This window comes from Populus euphratica, unplaced genomic scaffold, assembly GCF_000495115.2.
Source record: "Populus euphratica unplaced genomic scaffold, PopEup_1.0 scaffold492.1, whole genome shotgun sequence".
Classification (NCBI taxonomy): domain Eukaryota; kingdom Viridiplantae; phylum Streptophyta; class Magnoliopsida; order Malpighiales; family Salicaceae; genus Populus; species Populus euphratica.
The window spans coordinates 25,276-52,355 of NW_011500366.1; the positions used below are offsets into that span (position 1 = coordinate 25,276).

Sequence of the window (27,080 nt, forward strand, 5' to 3'; positions counted from 1 at the left end):
TCTAAATTAAAGGGCTATTAGAGAATCAAGAATTAAATCGAAAGAAAAGGCCTTAGGTTGGAATGTAATGAAATTCAAGACTTGATTAAAACATGATTATAAAATCAAGGACTAAATTGAATGAAGATGGAAAATATGTTTAGCGCATGGAAAAGACACGCCGGCATGCGGGAGAAACCGTCTCGATGGGATGGTTCCATGCAGCTTCCTCCATGCTTTAAAACAAATCTAATGCTGGCAAGTAGTCTGCTTCGGTGTAGTTCTAGAGACTAGTTTTTTTCACCCTTTTCTTTTCTTCCATTTTCTCTCTCCCCTGTACTTGGATTCCACAACTGAATTTTGTTCTTCCCTTAAAGGGCTGCATTTTTTTTCTAGTTATCCATTACAGTCCCTCTAGTTTTAATCTCACGGAAAACTAAAAATCCAAACAATTCCGCGCAAAATCAAGTCCCATCCCAATGGTGGGATGTTTCCTCGAGAAACCCCAAAAAAGCTCGCTGGAACAAACTGTCAAGGTCAACCATGAATAAAACAAACGTGGAAGAATCAATCAAAAAACAAGTTACATGGGAGCAATTGAAACTGTCAATTGCTTAGCTATTTAGTTTTCTTTTGTTAATATTTGCAAAAACGGAAAATTATACAAATTCCGTGGATGGGCATTACAGAAGAGGCAGTTCTTGTGAAAATCCTGTTAATCCGATGAAACAACAAAGACAGTGATTGAAGGGGATGAACTCGACACTAATCTTTAAATTCATTTACAAAACACAATACCTTATACAATGTGCAACTCTTTGTTTGTCTCAGCAGTGCAATCTAATTTAAATCTGGAGAAGGTCCAATCGTTTGACAAAGAACGTTCAGCCTTGTGGGGTTCCTCATGCCTACTTGATGGAGAAGTAACTAAGCAGCATGAACCACCACCAAATAAATATTATGTTGCCACTTTTGGCCCTTAATAACATACTTCACTACGCAATTTGTTTGCCCAATTTGTTTCGTAATTGAATTTTGCCTGAAAACCAGTATTTTCCCAAAGATGACATCAAACTAAATTATGCATCACAACAAATTGAAAGTTCTTCCTTGTACCACTGAAGGTAATGATTTACCAAGAGAGAACTCAGTATAACTAGAAACAGCATATTCATTGACCATGAAACTACTAACCTTGAATTAACTGGCATTTTCAGGTCATTTTCTTGACTAAACAGCCAGTTTTGTGAACTTCGCTACAAAAAGTCCACTAGTTTTTGATGTCACTGGATCAAAACGCAAGGTCTTGGGTATCCGTCCACTCTTGCATGGCCAGTCCTTGGCTACATATATCTCCTGCAACACTGTGAGATAAGGGAACTATCATTATACTGCAAACATAAAAGATCAACGTAGCAATCCCTGTCTACTGCAATTAAAAAGTTGAGAAGATAAGACTTGCCATAAGAAAAAAAAAAAAAAAAGATATTGCTTTAGATGGTAATCAAAAGAAAATTCTCACAAAGATTAAACAACCATATTTGTTTATGAATGGCCAAGCAAAATTAAAGAGCATCAATGAAATTGGATTTTACTGTCATACACGGCTGCATCCTTGGGGCATCTACCTAAGCAAAAGTAACTAGTCAATGAGCAACTAAGACTTAAAACTTACACTCAAAAAGAAGATTCAGGGATATGTGACTTGAATAACCAGGAAAAGTGGTGGTAATTTGGAAGGCATTTGGGGTACATTGATTGTCAAAATTTCTATTAGCAACACAATACTACGGCTCTACATAAATCCAATGTGCTTCATGAAATCATGGAACCACAGCATGGTCTTAATTCCAAAACAATACAACAAAATCAATAAATGAATAAAATAAACAACTCATGATCTTCACTACACGGAGGACCATAGTAACCTTACCAGCAGAAGAAAATTCTTTGAGAAACCACTCGACCACATTTTCATTCTGGGAAACTGTCAAACTGAAAATCAAGTAGCTGATTTAGATAAAATGAAAACTGATTTTGAGTGTCTTTATGCATATGTTCTTGCAAGCCATAGGGATTTTTCTAGAAAACATACCTGCAAGTGCTGTAGACCAATGAACCCCCAACTCTTAATAGCCTAAAACCATTTATTAGAAGTTTTAACTGCAAAAGGAAGTGCCTATTTATTAACATTCAAGAAAAGAATGAATTGTCTAAAAGTTCTTGAATTGATTTTGCATAACAATTATAAAAGGCAGGCTTCATTCTTAACACATGAAAAACTTAAATGTGCTAGCTTCAGCCCCAATATGTGGGAAACTGAATTGGATGTTCCATTAAACATTCAGAAAAGCAGTGTGCATTACCATAAGTAATGGAACAAAAGGTCAATCACCTGAAGAGTGGTCAAGTTATCAGATCTCTCTGCATTCAGTACACGCCCATTTAGAGTTTCCCATCCCCAATGCTCAAATTTTTGGATATGTCTAATTGATCCATCATGGGTACATTCTGCATCAACAAGGACCTGAATGAAATTTCAACCAATCATTAGATTCAAAGATTCACTGAGATCTAACAACTCTAACAAAGATTTTGGGCAAAACAAATTGACCTTGTCATAGCCGGAGCTTGAAACTTCAATGCTACTCACAGTTTGATATAATTCATCTTTGCTAAGGCCAACCACCCCAGAAGCCTTCCCATAAAAAATAAGTTCAGGATGATCAGTTTCTGAAACCAATCTTGAAGCAGCATTTTCCCTTGCTCTGGCTGCTCTTTTCCTTTCTTTCCACGGTCTCCTAGAAGTCCACTCCCTAAAAGTGTCTTTCTTTTCTTCCAATGCAATTTTACCTGTTAAATACTAGACAGAATAGTAACATATTAAAAAAGCTATACAATTAAACAGGGTTCAAAGCTTAAGCAGGATCATATTGGAAGATAAAATTAGATGTCTCTACAACTTCCCAAATTGCTTACATGATATAGAATCCAAATGATCCCTCACGGGCATGAGGGAAAATGTTGTTCCATCAGCAACAAAAAGTCGGCATGCATCACCTAATACATATTTTTGTAGCATTGTTCTACAAGCTGCTAGCCGGTGCCTAGCAACATCAACACCAGTTACAGAACCCGAATCACCAAGAAGGTCTGATATCATGCAAAGCTTAGCACCTGAACATAAGAATATATGATTAAACAAGTTACGAAATCATCATATTATCAAAAAATTGGATATAAATAAAGAACTGGAGTATAATCCAAATTCTTTTTTTTTAAACTACTTAGAGATTCAAAACTAAAAGAAATTTACCTCTGTTTCTTGAATATGCTACTCTCCCTTCTCAAGGAGATACACATTTTACAAAATTATTTTCAACTAAAAACTAGTTCAGTAATACTGTTTAGATGCCTCCCAAATAGTCTAAGCAATTATGCCCTTTAAGATTTAGTGATTTCATGCTCATTGACTCCTCTCAATATCCATCCTAAACCTACTTTATGCTTCTAGCTTAAAGCACCATGATATCTTCACTCAAGCAGGACAATCCCAAATCAACAAGTATTATTATTTTTTTTCTTGTAGAAAAACCAAGCATGCCCATAAAAACAAAGAAACCCCATTCAGCACTTGTGCAAGATTCTATATCAGATTAAGTTTTTCAAATTTCTGCAAAGCAGGATCACTTCCAGCTACAGGTTGGATCAGTGTAATACCTTTGCAACCATATTAATACACCAGAAAAGTAACCAAACATTACTCACCAGGAGCACAACATAGGTCTAGAACATGATCTCCTACTGAAATATCCAAAGCCAAAACAGCAGCCCCGGAAGCAGCATCAATCCCGTATATCTAAAATCATCCCAAAACCAAAAAAAAAAAATCAACCATCGCCAAAACAAACACAAGAAACCCGCAATCAAGACTATAAAAAGCAGCCCAAAAACACAGCCACCAAAGCCAATACTTCAGAAAAAAGAAGTGACCAAAAACCTAAATCTTTAAAACATTACCTTGCCTTCTTTATATGGCTTAGAGTTAGCAATTTGAATATGAGGAGGAAGTGAATAAAACCCAGGTAGCCAGTTCACTTTCTGAAGCCTACACTTAATTTCAGCTTCTATCTCTTCCAAATAAGCTTCACTTCCAGGCTTCAACCTTAAAAACAAAAAGAAAGAAAGAAAAGAGACCATCTATGAAACAAACCATGTTAAAACTGAAGTAAAGCTTGAGTCTTTAATGTAGAAAAGTTACCTTATATAACGTGGGGTGGATTCAATGGCTGTATAAATTAATGGGTCAATCCCATTTGTTTGTAGAAAGTCAAGGAAAGCGTCTGGTAACGGTAGCTTTGATGTTTCTTCTTCCATTGACGAGAGAAGCTTTTGCTTGCTTTGCTGCGGTTCGTCAGTGTTGAGGATGGTTTGTGGTTACTGGTTTTTATAATGCGCTCTCTTAAATTTAAACGACAAGGTAAAAATGAAGTCCTTTGGATATAACAAATGATAGGTTTCCAAGTGAATGACACGTCGTCGAGAAAAGGGATCGCTATTCTGGAAATGTTTCTTCTCTTTTGGAAAATTACGCTGCATATCAGAACAAATTTTATTGAAAGTAAAAATAACAGGTAGTGAAGAATTTTTTAATATTATTATTAAATATAATGTAACGGTCAATTTTTTTAAAAAAATGATTTTTTAGTTAGTTTAGATTTTAAATTAAACGTTTTAATATAATATAATTAATTTGATGGATGAAAAAATAACATGAAAGAGAAGTAACATATGATTTGTTCTTAAAAAAATTTCAAAATACAATTTTTTTTTAATATTAAGATAAAAATATATTAGATCAAATTAGACATTACATCTTAACTTAACAAACTTGCAATTTAAATTATAAATTATTTTAAATTTAAAAATTATTTTTTAAAAATTATTTTTTATATTGAATTGAACTAATTAACTTGATAGATCTAAAAACTACTGCGTGACTAATAAAAATATATTAGAAGTTTCATAACTCATTTTTGCTTTTTTTCTAAAATATTTTTTACAAAAATTATTTAAAAAAATACATATTAGCTAGCGAAATCAAAATGACAAAAAAAAAACTAAAATAGAATTTGGTGGACTAGGAGAGTTATTAAAAATTTAAAATTTAAACCTAAAAATAAAAAAATATTTAAAATTAAAATTCAAAAATAAAGTAATTTAAAACTTAAATCTAAATTAAAGATATTTTAGTTTTTAATTTTTTTTTAAATAACAATATAATTAGGAGCACACAAAGAAGGCAAAAAAGGGAGGAAAGAAAAAACATAGAAAAAAAAAATTATAGTTGTACACTAATGAAAAGGAGAGGAAAAATCAAGGGAGAAAAGAAAAAAAAAGAAAAAGAACAGAGACATGCACAGAGAAATAGAAAACAGAAAAAGGAGAAGAGGAGAAGCTCTCTCCCATTCCTGTGTGGAAAAACCTTAGCTCCAATTGTGAGTCCTCTTTCTCCTAATAAAAAAACAGCAGCCCCTTTCATATTTTCCTTGTTAGAATTCAACAATGAACCGTATAGGCCACACCACCATCAAACCACCGTGAACTATCTCGGCTTATTATAACACCATGGAATTTGTATTACTTTATATATATCATAATTCATTTTCATACATAATATTTAAATGATTGTCTTTCTATTTTAATAAAAAAAATTGATAGAATTTCTTTTATTTGAGACTTTATTTAAAATTTTATCCTGCTTAAATTTTGTCTCTAGAAAGCAACAAAACTCAATCTCTATTTTATATTTATACCAACAATATTAACAGACAATCTCAAACATACCACCATTTGATTTTGTTATTTCAATCCCTATATTATTAGTTATTGCAGGTGAACTAATCAATTTAATTCCAAGGAATCTAAATATAAAATGCATATTTATATACATATATAATATTATGATTAATAATCACTATCCGTAGTATTATCCTTACTTGCCTTGAATTTACATGACATATACATATATAAATGCATTATATAATTTTACATATCACAAAATATTAATTACATGTCCCCACCTAACAAAACTATAGAAATGCTATATGTACAATGTCACGACTGCTGCTGACAGTGCGATGAACTTGTAACACATGATAATTCAAAAAATAATTAATATAAAACAATATATTCATCACAGCGACAACTTTGGTATTTTAAAATCTAATGAAATATATTTGTTTTTCTACATCAATCATTCTTTTTCTTATCAGCATTTTCACAGTCATTACAAATAGCCTATTATCATAGTGTAAACTCTTGTTATCATAGCTACATTATTTTAAAAAATAATTTTTTTTATGATTCATTCATGTATCTTTTTTCTTTATATGTTTTGATTGCCTCTAGGCTTAATCTCATACTAATAATGTCCTAAGACATTGTCTTTAATTTATTTTATTTTGATCTCGAAGTACATAACTATTTTACTAATATTATTATCATGCCTTGTAAGCACATATATTTTTTTTAAATATCATTTATCCTGCTGCTTTCTAAACATGCAGATTTTCTAATAAAATAAGGCTTTTTATGAGAAAACTCGTCAAAAAGATATTGAACTGATGTAAAGTGAGATAGCTTAGCTAACCAGTTTGTTTGGACATGATTTTTAGAACAAACTATTTAGTGATAGGACCTCCAACACAAAAAACACAACAACAATATGCACCTTGCAATATATCCCTTTTACTCTTACTCTTGAATCTCTAAATATAGTTTAGGTTTTTATCTGCATCTAACATAAGTTCCCAATAAGAAAATATAGTACACACTAAATCACTTAACCATGGATTCTGGGATTGACACTTGATTCTCAATTCCCAAGAGCTCCTCATTCACTTTTAGTGTTGCCACCTTATCAACAAACAAGATTTACCTCCACTTTAGAGTCTACTGTAAAATAATCTTGAATAAAGAGCCTAAATAAAATTCAGATGATGAAAAGCTTTCAAAAATTGAATAACGTTTAAGGACAATTGAGGACATAGATCTATATGATTCCATAAAGGCATCTGAAATGTGTTTAGTATCAGATGTATTCATTATATGGAAATTCAAGATGTCTTAATTCACTAAGTACACAAGTTTGAGTACCTCAATAGCTATTTGAGGATTTAGTGTAGTAAAATGATCAAGGTGGTTAGAAATGACAAGCTTTTCATTCATTTCTTCTATGGAAATCTGAGTTATGCTGTCTTGACTTGATACATGAGCTTAAATACAAATAAGGTTAAGAAATAAAGAGATCTGATTGAAGGATTCATGTAGTTTTATAAATTCAATATGAAAATGACTCCAAGTATGCTTGACCTTCAAATTATAGAGAAAATAAATAACAAGCCAATTAAAAATTTTGCTTTTAGGTGGTGTGGAATGGTTGTGCAAATTTACCATTCTCTATTATAAAATGAACTTGTCTTTATTTTCATCAATACTTTTAAATTTTTATACTTTGAATACTTGATTAATAATTTATTAACTCATTTCATATATATGGTCACCATAACATAAATGATTGAGCAAAGCCTAAAATTTGAAAGGATTGAAAATTCAATAATGAAATTTGGCACTATACCAAATAACATACTAGAAAATGCCCCTTAATTAAGATCCTTGACTATAATTTATCCCTTTAATTTTTTATATGATCATTTTAAATATCATTGAGTTTTGTGGCATATCTAATTTATTAAGTTTCATTATCCAAGATCGATAAATCTTTTCCTCGTAACATTATTTATCAACACCTTTTGAATACTTGACACATCACCATAGTCTTAACAAATCTCATAAAACCACTATATCCAAGTTGGTATGATTCAAATGTTAAATATGAATATTATGATAGGATTCTAGGTCATTCAATTAATAACTTCAAGAATTCTAGGTATCAAGTTTAAAAGTTAAAACCTAGGGGTTATATGGAATTTAAGAAGAATAATGGTACATATTGTATTATCATGAGTACATCATCGACACAATAAATGAAAGGATGATGTAAGAGGCATTTGATAAGTATTACCAAGTCGCAAATTTTGATGAAGAAAGTGGATATAAAAATGGAATAAATTTTGCGTTATTAACCCATTTTTTATTCATCTTTGTAAACAAGGTCATTAAAGTTTTATTTTTCTAGGATTTATTTTTCATATGTTTTGAGACTATATTTTATTTTTAATGAAGCATGCTTTTCTTTGTCTCATTGTTATCTTAAAATCAAGAGATGTTTAATTAAAAATAACTTATGTCATTTTATTCTCATTCATGATTGGATAAATATAATGCCAACTTCATTTAATTTTTTTTTTAATTTGATCAAATCCCAAGATATGTTATGCGAATGTTGAAAGACAATATATCCATTTCAAAACTAAAATGTCATTTTTTACCACAAACCTTAAGAGGTAAAGCCTTAATAATTTCTCTTTTTATTGATATACAAAAAAAAGCCTAAAACTCAAAGCTATGGTGATGTGCTTAAAAGTATATTTTTATCAAGGTTTTATATTATCATTTTGCACGTGAAGTATCAATAACTCCTTAATTAAAACATGTATCTAATAATATAAGATATCTTTAATTTATGGTAAATATTCATTTAAAATGCAGGCCTATCACATAAATGAAAGAATTGATTGATGAGTTTAAGTACTGAAATTGAAAGGACAAAGAGATGACCAAACTTAGAAAAGAGATGTTGGTGCAGTGCAAACTAAACTAAATAAAGACCATTAATATAACCTTTTCACCTTGACAAAATAAACTTAACTAAATATAATGAAGGATAGAAACATAAATAAACAAGATAAGAACATAAATAAGATATAAGTTAACTAAGTAAAGGAAAGGAAATGAGAAACATAAACAAGATGTTAATATAAGTAAAATTTCAGTATTACAAAAATATAAAGAAAGAGAGTAAGAACATGATCTTAATTTGAAAACCAAGATGTCAAAATACATGGCAAATGCCTCCTTTTATAGGCTAAAATTTAAAATTATTGATTTGATGACTAATTATTTAGTGGGTGCCCACATCTTGACTTGGTAGCAATCCTTATCTTCTTGTCTAAACAAAACGTAATTGCTAACATCATAATTTGAACAGATAGTCCCATAAAAGTTCTAGAAAATTATCTTAACTTTCCAACAAGTAAAAAATCAGTACATTTGGACTTCTAGAACTCGAGATATGGGCTGACCACTGAATAGTGTCAGAGTTGCAAGATAAATTCTGACTTTTTTTTTTATGCTATAATTTGAACTTGAAAACGATATTTTTGAATCTTTAACTCTTATGAAAGTTTTAGGCCTATTGACACGACAAAAAGATTGATGTCTTCTCCCAAATGCAGGAGTGTCGAAGTAATAAATAACCCGGCAAGACCGGGGTCGAACCACAGGGAGGTTAATTGTACAAATTATAAACAACAATTATAAACAACAACAATAGTAACAATAACAACAACAATAATAATACTAATAATACTACTACTAGTAGTAGTAATAATAATAATAATAATAATAAAAATAATAACAACAATAACAACAACAACAATAACAATAATAACAACAACAACAATAATAATAATAAAGAAAGAGAAGAAGAAGATGATGATGAGAACTTGGAGATGAAATATTAATGTAAGGATTAAACAATGATAATAACAAATATCAAGGTTAGAGGTTCCACTAATGGTATGTCAAACAAGTATAGTATAAACTCTTATTGTTCAATTGGAAACCACACACAAAGGAGGTTCCAATCGGATTATAGATTGTTAACATGATTACATTAGTCATCTTATTCAATTAATGCTAATACTTGTAAATTTCGTCAAGCATTCATGATTATAACTTATGCTAACAACAAATCAAGTTCCTTTCATAGCTCAGGTGTCGGTTATACCATACATTATGGGCTATGAAAGTGCCAAGCATTTGTTGTACCAAGTGTTATACAACATAAATCAAGATTAATCATTTAACAAACAAAGTATTAAAGAGTGAACAAGATAACAAATACAAAACATGTTAGTATCAAACATTAAAGTCCATATTAAGTTTACACTATACTTATTCTTACACCATTAGTGTAACCTTTTCATCTTGACATAATAAACTTAGCTAGACATAATGAAAGAAAGAAAAATAGATAAACAAAATAAGAACATAAATAAGATAAAAGTTAACTAAGTAAAGGAAATGAAATAAAAGGCATAAACTTGATATTAATGAAAGCAAAGCATAAACATTACAAAAAATACAAAGAGAGAAAGCAAGAGCATGATCTTGATCTGGAAACCAAGATGCCTAAATGCATGGCAAATGCCTCCTTTTATAGGCCAAAATTGGGAACTATTGATTTGATGACTAATTGATGAGTGGGTGACCAACTCTTGACTTGGTGACAATCCTTATCTTTTCTTGTCTGCCCAAAACATCATTGATAACATCAAAATTGGAGCCACTTGAAACATGAAAGTTGTAGGAAATTGTCTCAGCTTTCTTGTGTAAACAATTCAGCTCATTTCGACTTCTACAACTCCAAATATATCCAAAATACTAAACAGTGCCGGGCTGGAGGACAAATTTGGGCTTCTTTGTTGTTGCAATAATTTGGACTTGAAAATGGCCTTTTTAGATCTTGAGTTCCATATGAAAGTTGTAGGCCTATGTCTTACCTTTCCATCCATATAAAGTAGACCTAAATCTGAGATCTATAGCTCCAGATATGACCCAATTACAGAACAGTATTCCGGTTTGGATTGCACCGGCATCTCTTTTCGGAGTTTAGCCATCTCTTTGTCCTTTCAATTTCAGTTCTTAATAAATTCATCAATCAATCCTTTCATTTATATGATAGGCCTGCATTTAAAATAAATATTTATCATAAATTAAAGGTATCTTATATTATTAGATACGTTATTATAAAGCATGTTTTAGTTAAAGAGTTATTGATACTTCAAGTGCAAAATGATGATATCAAACCTTGATAAAAATGCACTTTTAAGTATTAATCACCTATGCCTTAACTTTCCATCCATATAGACTAGACCTAAATCCATGTTCTACAACTCCAAGTATGATCTAATAACTAAATGGTGTTCTAGTTTGGACTGAACCAGCATCTCTTTTCTAAGCTTAACCCTCTCTTTATCTTCTTAATTTCAGTAGTTAAACTTATAATGACCTCTTTTCTAATCTTAGCTCGAATGGTTTGGCTCCTCTAAGCTATTTGGGCTAAGCCTAAATGGCATTCTCTCAAAGCCAATCAGGCTAAGCTCAACATGGGTTACACTAAGGTGTACTAGTGCATTGGTATATGTCTTAAAAAAATTGACTTTATCCACATGATTAGTACTTAAAAGTGTATTTTTATCAAGGTTATTTATTTCATCATTTTGCACCTGAAGTATCAATAACTTCTTAACTAAAGCATGTTTTATAATAATATATCTAATAATATAAGATACCTTTAATTTATGGTAAATGTTCATTTTAAATGCAGGTTTATCACATAAATAAAAAGGATTGATTGATGAATTTAAGAACTAAAATTGAAAGGAAAAAGAGATAACCAAACTTAGAAAAGAGATGCCAGCGTAGTCCGAACCAGAACACTGTTCGATAATTGGGTCATATCTGGAGTTGTAGATCTCATATTTAGGTCTACTTTATATGGATAGAAAGGTAAGACATAGGCCTACAACTTTCATATAGAGCCCAAATTAAAAAGGTCATTTTCAAGTCCAAATTATAGCAACAACAAAGAAGTTTAAATTTGTCTTCCAGTCCGAGCATTGTTTAGTGTTTAGCCCATATTTGGAGTTCTAGAAGTCCAAATGACCTAAATTATTTACACAAGAAAGCGGAGATAATTTCCTATAACTTTCATGTTTTCAAGTGGTTCTAAGTTTGATGTTATCAATAACGTTTTGGGCAGACAAGAGAAGATAAGGATTGTCACCAAGTCAAGAGTTGAGCACCCACTCATCAATTAGTCATCAAATCAATAGTTCTCAATTTTGGCCTATAAAACGAGGCGTTTGCCATGCATTTAAGCATCTTGGTTTCTAGATCAAGACCATGCTCTTGCTTTCTCTCTTTGTATTTTTTGTAATGTTTATGCTTTGCTTTCATTAATATCAAGTTTATGCCTTTCATTTCTTTTCATTTACTTAGTTAACTTTTACCTTATTTATGTTTTTATTTTGTTTATTTATTTTTCTTTCTTTCATTATGTTTATCTAAGTTTATTATGTCAAGGTGAAAAGGTTACACTAATGGTGTAAGAATAAGTATAATATAAACTCAATATGGACTTTAATATTTGATACTAACATGTTTTGTATTTGTTATCTTGTTCACTCTTTAATACTTTGCTTGTTAAATGACTAATCTAGATTTATGTTGTATAACACTTGGTACAACAAATACTTGACACTCTCATAGCCCATACTGTATGGTATAACCGACACCTGAGCTATGAAAGGAACTTGATTTGTTGTTAACATAAGTTATAATCATGAATGTCTAACGAGATTTACAAGTACTAGCATTAATCGAATAAAATAACTAATGTGATCATATTAACAATTGATAATCTGATTGGAACCTAGCCATTACGATTCATTTTAACATCTATCTTTTCTTATTAATAGTAATCTCTTACCACATGTCATTTTAAATGACAAATATCAACCATCAACCTTTGTACCAATACCATAACTAATACGAACATCATGGATATAAAGATCTAAAAATCCACAAGTAACATTCAAGCAATGCTGAAAAGTCAAAAATCAAATTTAAGATAGAACCTAAACCCAAATATAACCTTGTACTAAAGAACTAAAGGTATTGGAATTGATTTAAGCCCATGATTATAAAGAATCAGGAACCAAAGTATAAAAGAACACTATAAAGTCAGTTGCATTCAAAGTAAAAAAAGTGTTGCATCAAACAAAAACACTAATATCATTCAAATTCAGAGGATGCCAATAAGAAAATCCCAAATAATAATATAGTTTAGCATAATTAAATAAAATAATCCCAAAACAATTTCTTCCTCGTATAAAATCTTTTTTACAATTGAAATCAATAATATAGTAGAGATAAGATTATGTTGCTACCATTTATGTCCTAAATCAAGTAGAAACTTTTTGTTTAAATTATTAAAATAATTCCCCTTAAACCGTTGCCTTTGACTCTCTTTAAAATAGAAGAAAATAGTGTTGACTTGTCTCTCATAAATAGTCACTTATTACTTTCTTTGTGGATTAAGGAATTCTTGTAAAACACTAACAAAAAATAACAATACAAAAAGTATTTGTTACCTCTCACCTCTTTATATTCCTTGTTTAGTATGGAATCTTTGCTAGATTTGGAAAGACAATTACTCACAACAACCGTTTTTAATGCCACCCCAATTAAACGTTTTTTAGACAATGAAACTTTTTAAAATAATCATTATTATTGTTATCAATCTCAATATTTAGCTAACATAATTAAGACTCATAATTGACCTAAAATAACACCCAAAACATACCTCATATGTTATTATTATCCAAACCAAACTTGAGGTGATGTGTTTAGCCCAAACCATCCTTATTAAGGTTAGGTGATTATAACCCAGGGCTTAACTGTATCATTTTCCATCTTTTTAGAAAGGATTCCTCCTCAAATCTTTAATATAAAGAACTCTTTCCAGGGCTGATACATCATCATCATTCTGTGGTAAAGAAACATCATCAAAACCCTTTATAAATTTATTAGCATAAAAAGTGTTTTGAATGAATCTCTCTCTCTCTCTCTCTCATACAAACTTTATTTTTTCTTTGACTTTCTCTGAAATTGTTCATTTATTTTCTCTTAACTCATAGCCAATTCACTTATCTTTTTTTAGCTATACCTTTTCTTTTAAGTTTCATTCGATACTTATACATTTATTTAGATATTAAAGATACAAGAATTATATGTTTACCATCTTTCACAAACGAGTACCTATTTTTGAATCAAATAACATCCTATCACAATATTTTCTAATAGAGAATGCAATTAATACTTGTTTAATGACCTTCACCTCACCACAATTATTTAACCATTATAATTTATAAAGAATAAGATGTTTTATAGTATGTAAATTTAATTTATCCACTAAATCAATACTAGTTATATTAATGCAACTCTCACTTTCTATGATTATACTACATATCTAATTTTAAACATGACACCTCATATGAGGTTTTCTCATTGCTCTTTTAAATTAGTCACTTTAACACATACATTCAATGTTTATCTAACCACAATTACCTCCCCTTCAATCGGATACTCAATACCATCACTTGTATCTTTAAGTGGTGACATCTTATCTTTATTAGTGCCTTTACCATTAATCACAACCTCTTTGTGAGCCTTTATAACTATAGTTTTTTTTTTCTTCTAAACATTGTAAAACAACATGACTACTCCCAAACAATAAAAGCATCTGATATCATGATTATAAGATGTAGGAGTTTCAGTTTTACCTTTATTATCAATAAAGATGTCTTTTTTTCTTAAGAAGGCTTGAATCTACTTCCCATGTTCAATTAAGATTGGGTAGCCCTTACATCTATTTACCAATTAGATTTCTAAAATGATAAAGAATCTAAAGGTTGGCTTGGCCATGAGCTCTTTTTTTTGCTTGAGCTACCTCCTTATTTTGGCAGTTATATGCACCATATCCTCCAATTCTATATAATATTATAACTCCATAATATTTGTAATCTTTTTATTGTTACCTTTATATCAAACATCTTAGAATATGCAAAATTTGGTTAATAGCAGGTAAAATATATCCTCATACCTCTCATGTTTCACACTATGAAATATTTTCACTCTAATATGCTCACTTCTTTTTTTTCCACTCATCTCGTGTCTTTTTAGAATTGAAATTCAACACAACCAGATAGAACAACTTAGTAGCGCAACCTAAATATAAATTTTGACTCAAGAAAAAAGGAATATATGAAAACATGAAAGTACAAAATTATAATTAAGATTTCACGAGTAACAAACAAATTTGTATGGAAATATAGATATTTTTGAAGACACAAAATAAATCAAATGTGAAACCAATGAAAAATGACTTTATTAAGCCCTAAATATCCCAACTTTAGTATAATGATTAGGTTAATTTCAATAGTGGCAAGACATGATTTCATATCTTAACACAAATATGACTCGATATGCAATTTAAACAACTAGAATGTAAATTGAAAAAAACAATGTTCAAATAACCCTAAACTTAATATTTTGATGTTATAGTACCCCAAACCCTTTAAAATATCAGTTTAAAAGTGTTATCAATAAGTTTTGATTCAATCCCCCTTGTATTTATGTTTTATGGTAAAAAATGAAACTTTATCTTTTAACATTTCTTTCTTCTTCTTCTTTTGAATTTGTGTTACAAGTATCTAGTGATAGTAACAATGAATATTTTTTTTTTGTTTTTTTACTTTATAAAATATATAATAATTTAAAAGAGTAGGAGGTTGATAAACACAAATAAATTAATACGTGAAATAAGAAAAATAAAATTTTAAAAGGATATCACCTGGTTTTTAAATCTAAACTATAATACCAACTTATGCAAACCTCAAGGATATAAAGATCCAAAAACCCACAAGTAAGATTGATATAATCCTAGATAATCAAAAAGTAAATTTAAAAAAGAACCTTGGTTAAAAAATAACCATGTATCAGATAATCAAATATATCAGGATTAAGTTGGACCCATTTATTATAAAGAAATAAGAACACAAAGTATAAAAAAAACACCACAAAATCAGTTATATTTTGATAAATTTGATTATTTTTTGTTTAAACAAAGAAAAATGTATTGCGTTAAATAAAATACTAATATCATTCAAATTTAAATAAAATTTTATATAGTTCCACGTGTAATAATCTTAATAGATCTATTTTTGAATTATAAACTAAAAATTTGAATTATAATCCATCCAAAACACGTTTAAAACTTCAACAGATTCTGAATAATAACTATTAGTTAGTTATAAATCTAATTTATATCAAATCACCAAACTGCGATTAATAAATCCTAAAAACTAGTAAAAGAACGAAAAAATCCTAAATAAAAATAAAGTTAAACATAATTAAATTAAATCAAATAAGCACACAACAATATCTTCCCTGTATAAAATCTTCTTATGGCCAAAATCTTCATAAAACCTCACGCAGTTTAACATTTGTTAATAAAGAGAGAGAAAGAGAGTGTGTAAATATATATATATTTTAAATTTCAGACATTAATGCAAACACTCTTTTTTTTTTTTTATTTCCGGGTCAGCTTACGCGCATCACGACTAATCCTCACGGTCCACTGAACATCCTGCAATCCCAATGAACAGGTAAGGCACCGCGGGGGTGACATGCGTGCATAATAAGATTCAAACCCAGGTACGAAGGAAGGGGACAAGCCCCTCCCACCGCCAGACCAGCTCACTTGCATGCAAACACCCTTCTAACTAAGTGTTTTTAGCAACCACATGTTTTATTCCAACAAAACGGCACCATAACTGTAGCCACCGTCACAATTAACGACAAACTAAGGATTAAGAAGATAACCACGGCCTTTGACTTCATTTTAAAAGCTGAAATATCGTCTTCCACTGGTTCTATCCAGATTGACGTCATTTCTGGGTCTTGCTCAAGTAATAATGTTTCGAACATATAAACCAATGAGGAACTGACACGACGGCCACGTGAATAATAGCGATCACACTCTAATCCCAGTGTCCCCTTTCACAAGCAAACTCTGTTTCTTCTCGTTTCTCTCTGCTGTTCTCATAAACCGAAACGACGAGTAGCCCTCTCCCCCCCCGTAACCATGGTTCTCGAGGTAACCCTCGAAGAAAAACCCAAAATATCTCTCAAATCAAACAAATTATGGGTTCTTAGTTATCGTTATTAATTTCAAATGTTTAATTACAGGCAACAATGATTTGTATCGATAATTCAGAGTGGATGCGAAACGGTGATTACTCTCCGTCAAGATTTCAAGCTCTATCAGATGCTGTTAATCTCATTTGTGGAGCTAAAACTCAGGTCTCTGTTTCTCACTTCAAAATTTCTAAGCTTAACGATATAATTAAGAATTCTTGAGCTTTTTAGGTTATTTTCTGTGGGTTTATGTAGAAAAATCTTGACTTACGTAGTTATGGCATATCCAGAAAGTGTTAACACCAGTAGTAACTCTAGTAGCTGATTTTCTGGGGGTGTTTAAGTGAGGATTCCAAGGTTTCTGTCAGTTGTTCTTTTGGGGGTTTAAGAGGATTTCAACATTTTTGTCGTGAAAAACCTTGGACTTGCTTTTTGGTATGGAATGCGCATTTCAAGATTTGTGTTAATGTTGCTCAACTTGTTTTGAAAATATGGTTTTGGGGTGTGAAAAAGGAATTTGTTGTTTTTTTAGCTGATTTTTTTATGTGATTGGAGCTAGTTTGTGATATCTTTGCGGTTTAAGAAATATTTTTGAATGGATGTGTTGGGTTTATGTTTTGCAGTCGAATCCAGAGAACACGGTTGGGATTCTTACAGTGGCTGGAAAAGGGGTTCGTGTTTTGGTTACACCTACTAGTGACCTTGGCAAGATCTTAGCTTGCATGCATGGTTAGTTTCTATCTGCTTGAATTTGCTTGGATAAGATCGTTATTAGTTAATTTTGTGCTACTAGTTAGTGTTTTGGTATCAAATTTAGTGCTTATTAAATGGAATGGATAGGTAATGAGAAGCTACATCAAGAAATACCTGAAGTATTGTGTATTACACGGCTCTTTTGCAAGTGTGGATCAAGTATTCTAATTAGGCAGATAATAAACGTTGAGCTTGGGTGGACAAAATTTGTTTCCTAGAATCAATCCCCTTATTAGTCAAGGATTTTTTATATGGTTACTTCTGAAGATGTGATTCATGATTGATGCTGATGGCATTTTGAAACTTAAAGTTTATTACTGGAAATCACCTCTTAGGTAAAGGACAGTTGCCTCTTGGGTCTGAAGTTGGATTACTGTTAAACTCTTGAATATATTAAGAGGCAGCTCTTATAGGCTGAAGGCTTAATGGGGTAGGAGTGAACTCCTCAATTATTTTAGGTTCAGATTGGGAGAATAAGCATGCTCTTAATCATAGACATATAATCATCTCATCTTACAGCAATTCAAAGTTGATTTGTTGCACAATTGACATGCATGAAACCATATTTTGCCACTGACGAGGCCAACTGCTTAGCTAATGGCAAGAGTGGGTGCTGAGGACAAATAAGGGGAGGCCTATACTTTGTTGGCTTTTTGTTTTGTTTTTCTTCATCTTACCTCCTGCATCATATATTTGCTCCTCTCTGGTGCCCTCCTTTTTACCTTGAAGGATGAGTGGTTGAGGCTTTTTGCTTAAGGTTACCTTGTGAAGTGCAGTAGTGAACATTGTTTGTAGCTGAGAACACACAGTTTTATAAGACTAACACCAAGCTTTCTTTGACCTGGTGGCAGTATTTTGTTGTCAGTTCATTCTACTCTCATGTACACTCTAACCGATTGGTGTTTCTCCTAGAAGTAATTTCTGAAGTATTGATTCTCTGTTATCCTTTACATGGATATCATGGTTTAAATTCATCCAAAAAATGCTGAAGTATTGATTCTCTGTTATCCTTTACTTGGATATCATGGTTTAAATTCATCCAAACATGTTAGGTTTTTTTTTTAAAAAAAAAATTTGAAGGAAGCTTGAAGTAAACATTTATGATCAGGTAAAAAGATCCAATGGACTTGGGTAAGATATTGGAAAAAACATTTTACATGGTTGTATGTGCCCATTGATATGATTGATAGTTGTAAGAATTAAGATACCAGAATTAGTCTGGAGACAATGCTAAAACCTGTTTGGGACCTTGGTGCCCTAGTAAATGCCAAAAGTACATCCCGCATACACTATCTTTCACTTGGTCATTTTTCAATTTTCTAATACAAATCTTTCAGCTGAATAGTTTCGTGAGTATCACTTGCAGTTTTTCCATCTTAATGTCTAGAGCTATATTGAACCATATGTTCTCTCAATTTAGGTCTAGAAATAGGTGGTGAGGTGAACTTGGTTGCTGGTATACAGGTGGCTCAATTGGCTCTCAAGCATCGTCAAAATAAAAAGCAGAAACAAAGGATTATTGTCTTCGTTGGAAGGTATGTTTCCTAGTGCCATCCAGTGTCTCTCGCAATCCATTATTTTCTGGTGTTCACAATATTATCAAAACAAAATTGGTCTTTACAGTCCCATCAAGCATGACAAGAAGGTATTGGAGATGATTGGAAGAAAGCTGAAAAAGAATAATGTAGCACTTGATATTGTTGATTTCGGTGAAGAAGGTGATGGGAAGGCAGAGAAACTGGAAGCACTTCTTGCTGCTGTTAACAGTAATGACACCAGCCATATTGTTCATGTCCCCCCTGGTCCAAGTGCTCTTTCTGATGTTCTTATAAAGTAAGGGTTCAATCTTTCTTGCTTCTTTTAGTGTTCAATGTCAAGTAAACTACATTATAGTTCACACAGCAACAATGATCAGCTCATTGTTTGTCTGATTAGTGCTTTTTTCCTCCTTGTTAAATGTCAGTACACCTATCTTCACTGGGGACGGGGAAGGTGGGATTGGTTTTGCTGCTGCAGCAGCAGCCGCCCCCGCTAAATGTCAGTACACCTATCTTCACTGGGGACGGGGAAGGTGGGATTGGTTTTGCTGCTGCAGCAGCAGCCGCCGCCGCTGATGGTGTCTCTGGTTTTGAGTTTGGGGTGGATCCCAATCTTGATCCTGAACTGGCACTTGCTCTTAGAGTTTCAATGGAAGAGGAGAGGGCCAGGCAAGAAGCAGCTGCTAAAAAGGCAGCGGAGGAGGCTGCTAAACAAGAAAAAGCAGGGGAACAACGATCTAGCTCACAGGATGCAACAATGACTGAAAATAACAGTGTCTCAGCTCCTGATGCTGACAATAAAAAAAATGAGTTAATGGTTGGTGTGATTTTTTCTCTCAACCTTTAATGCTGCTTACTTCTAATTGCGGTGTTGAGCACTTGATTTATGCACTTGCTACTTCGATGTGCTTGTTAGTCAATGGCTTTGATTATACATGGTTTCTAAGCTACTGCTTGCGTTATTTTATTCTGGCATCTTCCTATCTGACTTGACATGTGGGGCTCTTCTTGAACCCATGACCTATCAGACTAAGCTTACGCGGGGCTCTTGAATTCTCAATGTATTAAACTTGTTAACTTCTGGATAAACGTGTATTAAACTTGTTAACTCTGGATAAACATGTGATGCAGGAGGAGTTTTAGGGGAAGTTATTTGTTTTCCTTAATTATTTTTATTTCTGTATAGTTTAGGAAAATATTTTCCTTTATGGTGTATTTATTCTTCCTATTTAGTTTAAGAGTTTTATTTTCCTTGGATATTTTTTTCTTATTCAGTTTTGGCCTAGAACTAGTGTAAATAGGGCTGTTTAGTTTGTATTTCAAGGGATTGCTAATAAAATTTTGAATTAGGATTTGTATGTGGTGACACCATTCGGCATAATTCTGTGTTGCTTGTGTTCGCTGTTCTTCTTGTGTTGGTTTTTGTGCATGAATATGATGACTGGAAATGGAGGAGAGCTTTACATTTCTTATGGTCTTGTGTTGTTGCAAGAACAGATGGGAGTGCTTATTCTAAAAGGAGCATTTTCTTGTTAAAATCTGGCCGTAACTAAGTGTCTTCCTAGCATTTCTTTGGTTGTTTTTGCAATCTTTATTGCTTGCTGATGGTTGACACCACTGGCATGGGCATAATCAACCTGTTCTTTGTGCACTAACTTGTAATTGATAACAGAATGAGGAGAATTCTCTGCTACAACAGGCTCTTGCAATGTCGATGGATGGCCCTGGCTCTAGTCATGATGTGAGAGATATGGATATGTCTGAGGCAACCATGGATGACCCAAAGTTGGCACTAGGTGAGCCCTTGTACTCAATGGAGCAATTTTATTGTTTATGGATAGGAGGATGTATTTTCTGCTTTTCCTGGTCTTCTTTATTTATGGCAAGGAACTAGATGAAACTATTCAATGCTCAAATTTGTTTCTTTATTCATTCATGTTAAGTGCCTGGTCTCTGCTGCTTGCAGCTCTTCAATTACCTATGCAAGGCAGTGCAAGGGATTCATCAAGCCAGATGGATATAAGTAAATTGTTGGCTAATCAATCTTTTGTGTCCTCCATTCTAGCATCAGTATGTCTTCTTCAATTTGCAAATTATTGTTTTCATCTTTATCCAACAACAAAATGGGAAAATATCTCAATTTGGTGATACCTAATTAGTTCATTGTTTCCGCAGCTTCCAGGCGTCGAAATTTGGTGATACCTAATTAGTTCATTGTCTCTGCAGCTTCCAGGAGTCGATCCAAACAATCCTTCAGTTAAAGATTTGCTTGCTTCCATGGAAAGCCAATCCAAGGTGAATTCATTGAACTTTCAGGTTAACAGATTTTAATAACGACTTCAATGAGCAGCGTATGCTCAAGCTAATTTTGACAATTTCTCTGCTAAAAATCTTTTTTAACTACATGCTTCTACATTCATAAGCTTGTTAAATAATTCTACCCTTGAATCTCCATGCGCAGCAGTCTAGATACAACTCCATATGGAATAGGGACTTAACTTGGAAACAGCTTCTAAATTTTCACCAGCCTTATTAATAATGCAATTTCTAGAACCCAATTTATAGAATTATGGGAAAATGAAAATGTTATTCAACATACACTTGCTTTCTGTTTTCAAAGATTAAGGATGTACTGGCAAAATGTTATTCAACATACACTTGCTTTCCATTTTCGAAGATTAAGGACTGACATGCTAATTGAGCTCTAACGCAACCTAGTTCTGTTCTACGTTGCTATTGAACTAGTCCTTTTGCACGCAATATGTTCATCTTAATCTTTTGCACTTAATCCAAACAATTTTTTCATCTTATCTAAACCTAAATTCAATCGATGCTTGGAGACATCATGCCAAGTTAAATTAATAATCCTTTTTTACTTGCAAAGCATGTTGTAGCTGGCAAAGACAGAAAATAATATCCAACTTTATCTTGATGACTCAGATCCCCTTCTCTACTAAATTCCATCATAGTATTTGAACTTATCTAAACTACCAGAAACTTAAGTTCAATCTGAGCTAGTAACATGTGCAACCATTAACGGTGCTATCACGCTTTCCATACTTTATCATATAGACCAGGTGCTCTTCATCTCATTGCTTCCAAACCATACCAAGCCCAATCATCAGGGACAACAGATGCAAGAAAACTTCTACCCAAACATCAAAGACCAGCCAGCAATATGACATTAAACGAAAGCAAAATTATTCAAAAAATTGTTTGTTGTTAATATAAAGTAAAAATTTTCTGTTATTTAGGAAGGCATGGTGGGTGTCATGGGGTAATTTTTCGCTATGCGAATAAACCCGTGCGGAAGCCTAGTGCCTCACTAGACTTAGCCTTCCCTCGTCAATCCCACTTGTGTTTGCCTAGTAACTAAGCAAGCGGAATACACAAGTAGAATAAGATAATCAAAGTACATAACAAGCTTTACAGGAACTCTTTCCCAACCTTTATTGATCTCATAAACAATGAAAACTATACACAAATTCGTATGTGTGCTATGCATAAAGATTGCATGCTACACCAATCTATCTCTAACTCGTATTCTACATGTTCTTGCATGCTCCTACATGCTGAACATGCCCCATGCATGCTGCTACATGCCCATACATGCCTCTCTATGCATCCTACCCTCCAACTAAGAGCTACAACAACTATTTATAGCTAAGTGTGTGAGCTGCTGCAAGGCACACCGATGATCCCTATTTTTAAGGACATAGCGGGGCACTTTCTCCCTAATGATCTTCATGATCTTAGTGGCTTATTTTCCAGCAAGTAGTGGACAGTTACTGCCCATGATCCCATGATCTAGCAGCTTGTAGAGCAATCCTCTGATCAGCCCCCACGTTCTGCCCCATGATCCCATGATTTAGGAAGACAATGATTGCCACTAACCCACTTTTTGCATGCCCACCTGGCAGCCTCAACTTCCAATTCTTGCTGCGTCAGCTGTTGAGTCATTCATATGCCCTCCTGCCAATTGTTGCTGCGTTAGCTATTGAGTCATTCGTATGCCTTGGACAATCCTTTGTCCAAGTTTTAGATTGTGCCAAGTCCAGCATCTGACTTGCACAAGCCGTTGTGCGCTGTCGAATTCGAATTTGCGTGCAAGCTGCCAGTTCCTGCGTTGCCGAGTTTGCATCTGCGTGCAGGCTATCAATGTCTTTGCTGCCGAATTCCGCGACAGTTCCTATTCTCATCAGTCTATGCCCTTGATGAGTTTTCCTGCTTGGCCTAGACATTCTAGCATCCAGTCCATGTTCGTCAATAATCTGAGCTACCGATTTTCCTTTGACGAACCTACAACCGTACAAATTTGCGATGCCGATTTTTTCCATTATTGGCATAATTGCCAACACCCTTAGGCACTGTTTTGGACAACCCGCTGAAACGTGTACCTTGTGCACATTTGACACTGCACATTTGACATTGTTATAGCGGGCCTCTTACATAATGATGAAGTGTGCTCGGTAATGCAGTGCATAGTGCTTTTTATAAGTAATTTCTAATTGAAAATATATTAAAATAATATTTTTTTTATTTTTAACATTACTATATTAAAATCATTGAAAATCACCTAAAAAATCAATTTAATGTTATTTCATTTAAAAACCAATTTGAAAAGCATTTTAGTGTGTTTTTGGCATTGTAGTGTAAGGTACTTTTCAAAAATATTTTTTAATTGAAAGTGTATTAAAATATTTTTTAAAGATTTTTTTATTTATTTTTGATATTAGCACATTAAAATTATTTAAAACATTTAAAATCATTGTTTTGATATTTTTTCATGTGAAAAACACTTTGAAAAGTATGTTATCATGCCAAAACAAGCACCCACTCAATGCGTGTTGTAAGATATTTTTTAAAAATATTTTTTGTTTATAAATATATTAAAATAATTTTTTTATATTTTTATTTTATTTTTGATACTAGTACATCATTGAATAACGACAAAGAAAATCATCATGTGATGTATTTTTTTTAAGGGAAAGACACTTTCAAAATGCCCTCAAACCCTGTTAAAAATTACTCAATGCTAATTAGGCTTTTAAATAAGTTGAACCATAAAAGCAAACTCTCCTGCGCTATCACTCTAATTTTCTAAGAATCGTGGAACACGGAAACTAAACTGTGATCAAACACGTTCTTACTCTTTTTTCTACTTCATGTTTTCAAGATAAAATGTTGAGCTGGTAAACATGCTTTCCAAATTTTTCTCCCCTACAAAACTTGATGTAAAAAGCGCTTCTCAACGTCACATATTTTCCAATTAAATGTGATGGTTTTCTAACAGCATGACTTGTCGTCTTTTGACTTTTCACCTGCCGTCCAAGTCTGATTGAAAAGTGTGATCAATATAGATTTGTATCTTTCTCATCTAAAGTGAAAAATGTGATGACATTTTGATGATACCCGTGTTTTCTAATAGCATTTGTAAAAGTGTGATCAATATAGATTTGTATCTTTCTCATTGAAAGTGAAAAATGTGATGACATTTTGATGATACCCATGTTTTCTAATAGCATTTGTATTTTTGTTTGTCCCATTTGTATGTTTTGTAGCCCCAAGAGAAGAAGGATGACGACAAACAGCGAAATGAGGAGAAGTGATATTTCTATATTGCTTTCTCATGCCAGGTTATAGTCTCTGAATTTACCCATTTCAGGATCTGTTGTCAGCTTATGGAGAGAGGCTTCCATTATTAAGGGCATTAAACCGCTCTATTAAGGCATTAAGGGCATTAAACCGCTCTATTAAAGCTTGCCAGTCATCAAGCTTTCTAGCTTTTAAAGGTCCGAAAGCTCGTCATTCTGGTTGTGTACATGCATGTTTTCATATACGGTTTAATCTTGGGAGGGCACTAGAAGGACAGACATTATACGATTGCCAAAGAACATCGAATTGTTCTTTCTATTGTTTCCTTTTCCAAATGAACTGTAATGTGTATCTGATGTTGATTCGTTCTTTGACATAATGATATGTGGTGAATGCTGTGCTCTTTCTCTCGCACACGTACACATTCTTTTGCTCTAGGGTTCCATTCTAATTGTCAGCACTGAGCGTTTCCATATGTTCTGTCTGAATGAAATTTGAAAATGGTCTTGAAAAACATTGCAGCGGGGTGGGGTCTTGCTTCATCTGGAGTATCATCCCTCTCCAGCCTCGTGGATTCTCTTAGGTTGTCGGTGCTACAGAGGTTCATTTGATATCTTGCAAAAAATACTGAAAGACATCACTGATTTATTATCAGTAATTTACTGTGATTCTAGACAGGTTCCTATTCATTGGAGCAGTGTTTTTACTCTTTTACTTTCACGGCAAAAAGTTAGGGAATTAGGGGTACAATTATCATTTTCTAAGGATGCATTAGTCACTGCAAAATTTATTGGAGATAATGATTTAGGCATGTTTCTTTGTTATAGTGTGGAAAGGGGTTCTTTTGTCTTTTGCCAAAAAAAAACAAACAATGTGGTTACATTCATAACCTAGGAGGAGAAAAGAAATAGCATGGGCTCTTTTTAATTTTTTTAAACATAAAATTACGGCATAATCATTTGACTTCAGAAAAATTAAGATTTCAAAAAAATTAAAATTGATAGAGAGAGTGTTTTTATTTTTTTCATTTTTTTTATATTATTTTATTGTAATTTTCAGGTGGAGTAGATATATTTAAATATTTAAAAATTATTATTTAAATTTAGAGGTGACTTATATGTTCTTTGCATACATAAACAAGTGAGCGCTGCTCATGTTCTTTAAATGGCACATGCAATGCTTGAATTGCACCAAATATTACATTTCAGAGTGACAATATGCCTCACCAACCCCATTACAATAATGAGACACATGTTCGTGATCATGATGTGAAAAAATGCTGACTGTGAGTTTTTCCGTCCCTCCCTCTCACCTCTCTCTATTCTAGAAAACCTTTCTAACTATTGCCAAAAAAACAAGAAAGTATGACTATTTGTTTATTAAGTTAAATGAGGTACTTATTTTTTTAATTATAATGTCTTTGTTTTTAAATTATTTATTAAGTTATTTTAAAAAAAAAATTATTTATTTGCACTTGATTTTTTTATTAGATTTGGTCTTTATTCTTTTAATCATGGTGTATTTAGTTTTGAATCCTTAATTAAATTACTGTCTTTAAATTTTATTTTTTCACATTTTATTTTTATATCAAATATAATTTTTATTCTTTTAATTGTTATTTTTACTTGTTCTTATCCCTTTTTTTTCTCATTTATGATTTAGTTTTATTTTATTTTTGTGTCAAATTTATTCTCTTTCTTTTAAAATCTATATTTTTTAAACCACTTCTTTTTTAATTTATTTTTAGAACATCTCTAATTATTTTTGGTTGGTTGAGGATTTTACTTTGTTATTTTTTTGGATTTGTTTTTATATTGTGACTCGGCCTCATGATTTGTGTTACAAGTTTTTAAGGTTGGACATGGTTGGTTTTAGTCATCTAAATAAAAAAAAAAATCATCCATAATCATTAAACTTGTTGGAAATTGGTATTTTTTTTTATGAATTTTATTTTTTTTTATTTTTCTATTTAATTCAATATTTAATGATATTTAAGATTTGACTATCAAATTTTAATTTCAAATTTTGATTCTTCATCTGCCTATCAAATTTTAATTTGTTTCCAATTTCATCCTTAATACATAATCTTGATTTTATTTTTTAAAATTTAGTTCTTATTCTCTTGATTTTTATTTTTTTATTTGGATTCATTTGATAATTTGATTTTTTAAATTTTGCCATTAAATTTTGAATTTTTGTTTATCC

At 32.1% G+C, this 27,080-nt stretch overlaps 2 protein-coding genes across 7 annotated transcripts; one reads left to right on the forward strand and one right to left on the reverse strand.

The window, feature by feature from the left end:
• Positions 1-59: 59 nt before the first annotated feature.
• Positions 60-4,457, reverse strand: LOC105114103 (S-adenosyl-L-methionine-dependent methyltransferases superfamily protein). 6 transcript variants are annotated; one of them, XM_011010524.1, is made up of 10 exons: positions 4,241-4,453; positions 4,000-4,144; positions 3,748-3,838; positions 2,959-3,156; positions 2,594-2,832; positions 2,375-2,506; positions 2,075-2,142; positions 1,913-1,974; positions 1,174-1,343; positions 60-507 (listed from the first exon to the last, which is right to left on the reverse strand). In XM_011010524.1, exons 1-9 carry the CDS (start codon positions 4,354-4,356, stop codon positions 1,210-1,212), a joined length of 1,185 nt encoding a protein of 394 aa, XP_011008826.1. In that variant the 5' UTR covers positions 4,357-4,453; the 3' UTR covers positions 60-507; positions 1,174-1,209. The 6 variants fall into 6 exon arrangements, 5 of the variants coding, with proteins under 5 accessions (XP_011008826.1, XP_011008825.1, XP_011008824.1 ...); XR_840068.1 differs by lacking the exon at positions 60-507 and adding an exon at positions 549-691 and having other exon boundaries at positions 778-1,343; XM_011010523.1 differs by lacking the exon at positions 60-507 and adding an exon at positions 551-887.
• A 12,350-nt stretch (positions 4,458-16,807) lies between these two features.
• On the forward strand, positions 16,808-25,240 carry LOC105114104 (26S proteasome non-ATPase regulatory subunit 4 homolog). The gene is made up of 10 exons (XM_011010526.1): positions 16,808-16,948; positions 17,041-17,154; positions 17,613-17,718; positions 19,163-19,277; positions 19,366-19,575; positions 19,785-20,097; positions 20,953-21,076; positions 21,247-21,350; positions 21,507-21,575; positions 24,842-25,240. The coding sequence occupies exons 1-10, from the start codon at positions 16,937-16,939 to the stop codon at positions 24,887-24,889; spliced, it is 1,215 nt and encodes a 404-aa protein (XP_011008828.1). The 5' UTR covers positions 16,808-16,936; the 3' UTR covers positions 24,890-25,240.
• Positions 25,241-27,080: the final 1,840 nt, after the last annotated feature.

Excerpts from the sequence above, each read along its gene's own strand:
- LOC105114103 (XM_011010524.1), bottom strand. The coding sequence starts at position 4,356 with ATGGAAGAAGAAACATCAAAGCTACCGTTACCAGACGCTTTCCTTGAC. Across the intron at positions 3,839-3,999 it reads AGCCATATAAAGAAGGCAAG|ATATACGGGATTGATGCTGC; the intron begins GTAATGTTTTAA and ends GGATGATTTTAG. Across the intron at positions 1,344-1,912 it reads CAAAGAATTTTCTTCTGCTG|TGTTGCAGGAGATATATGTA; the intron begins GTAAGGTTACTA and ends CTTATCTCACAG.
- LOC105114104 (XM_011010526.1), top strand. Across the intron at positions 17,719-19,162 it reads GATCTTAGCTTGCATGCATG|GTCTAGAAATAGGTGGTGAG; the intron begins GTTAGTTTCTAT and ends CTCTCAATTTAG. Across the intron at positions 21,351-21,506 it reads TGTCCTCCATTCTAGCATCA|CTTCCAGGAGTCGATCCAAA; the intron begins GTATGTCTTCTT and ends TTGTCTCTGCAG.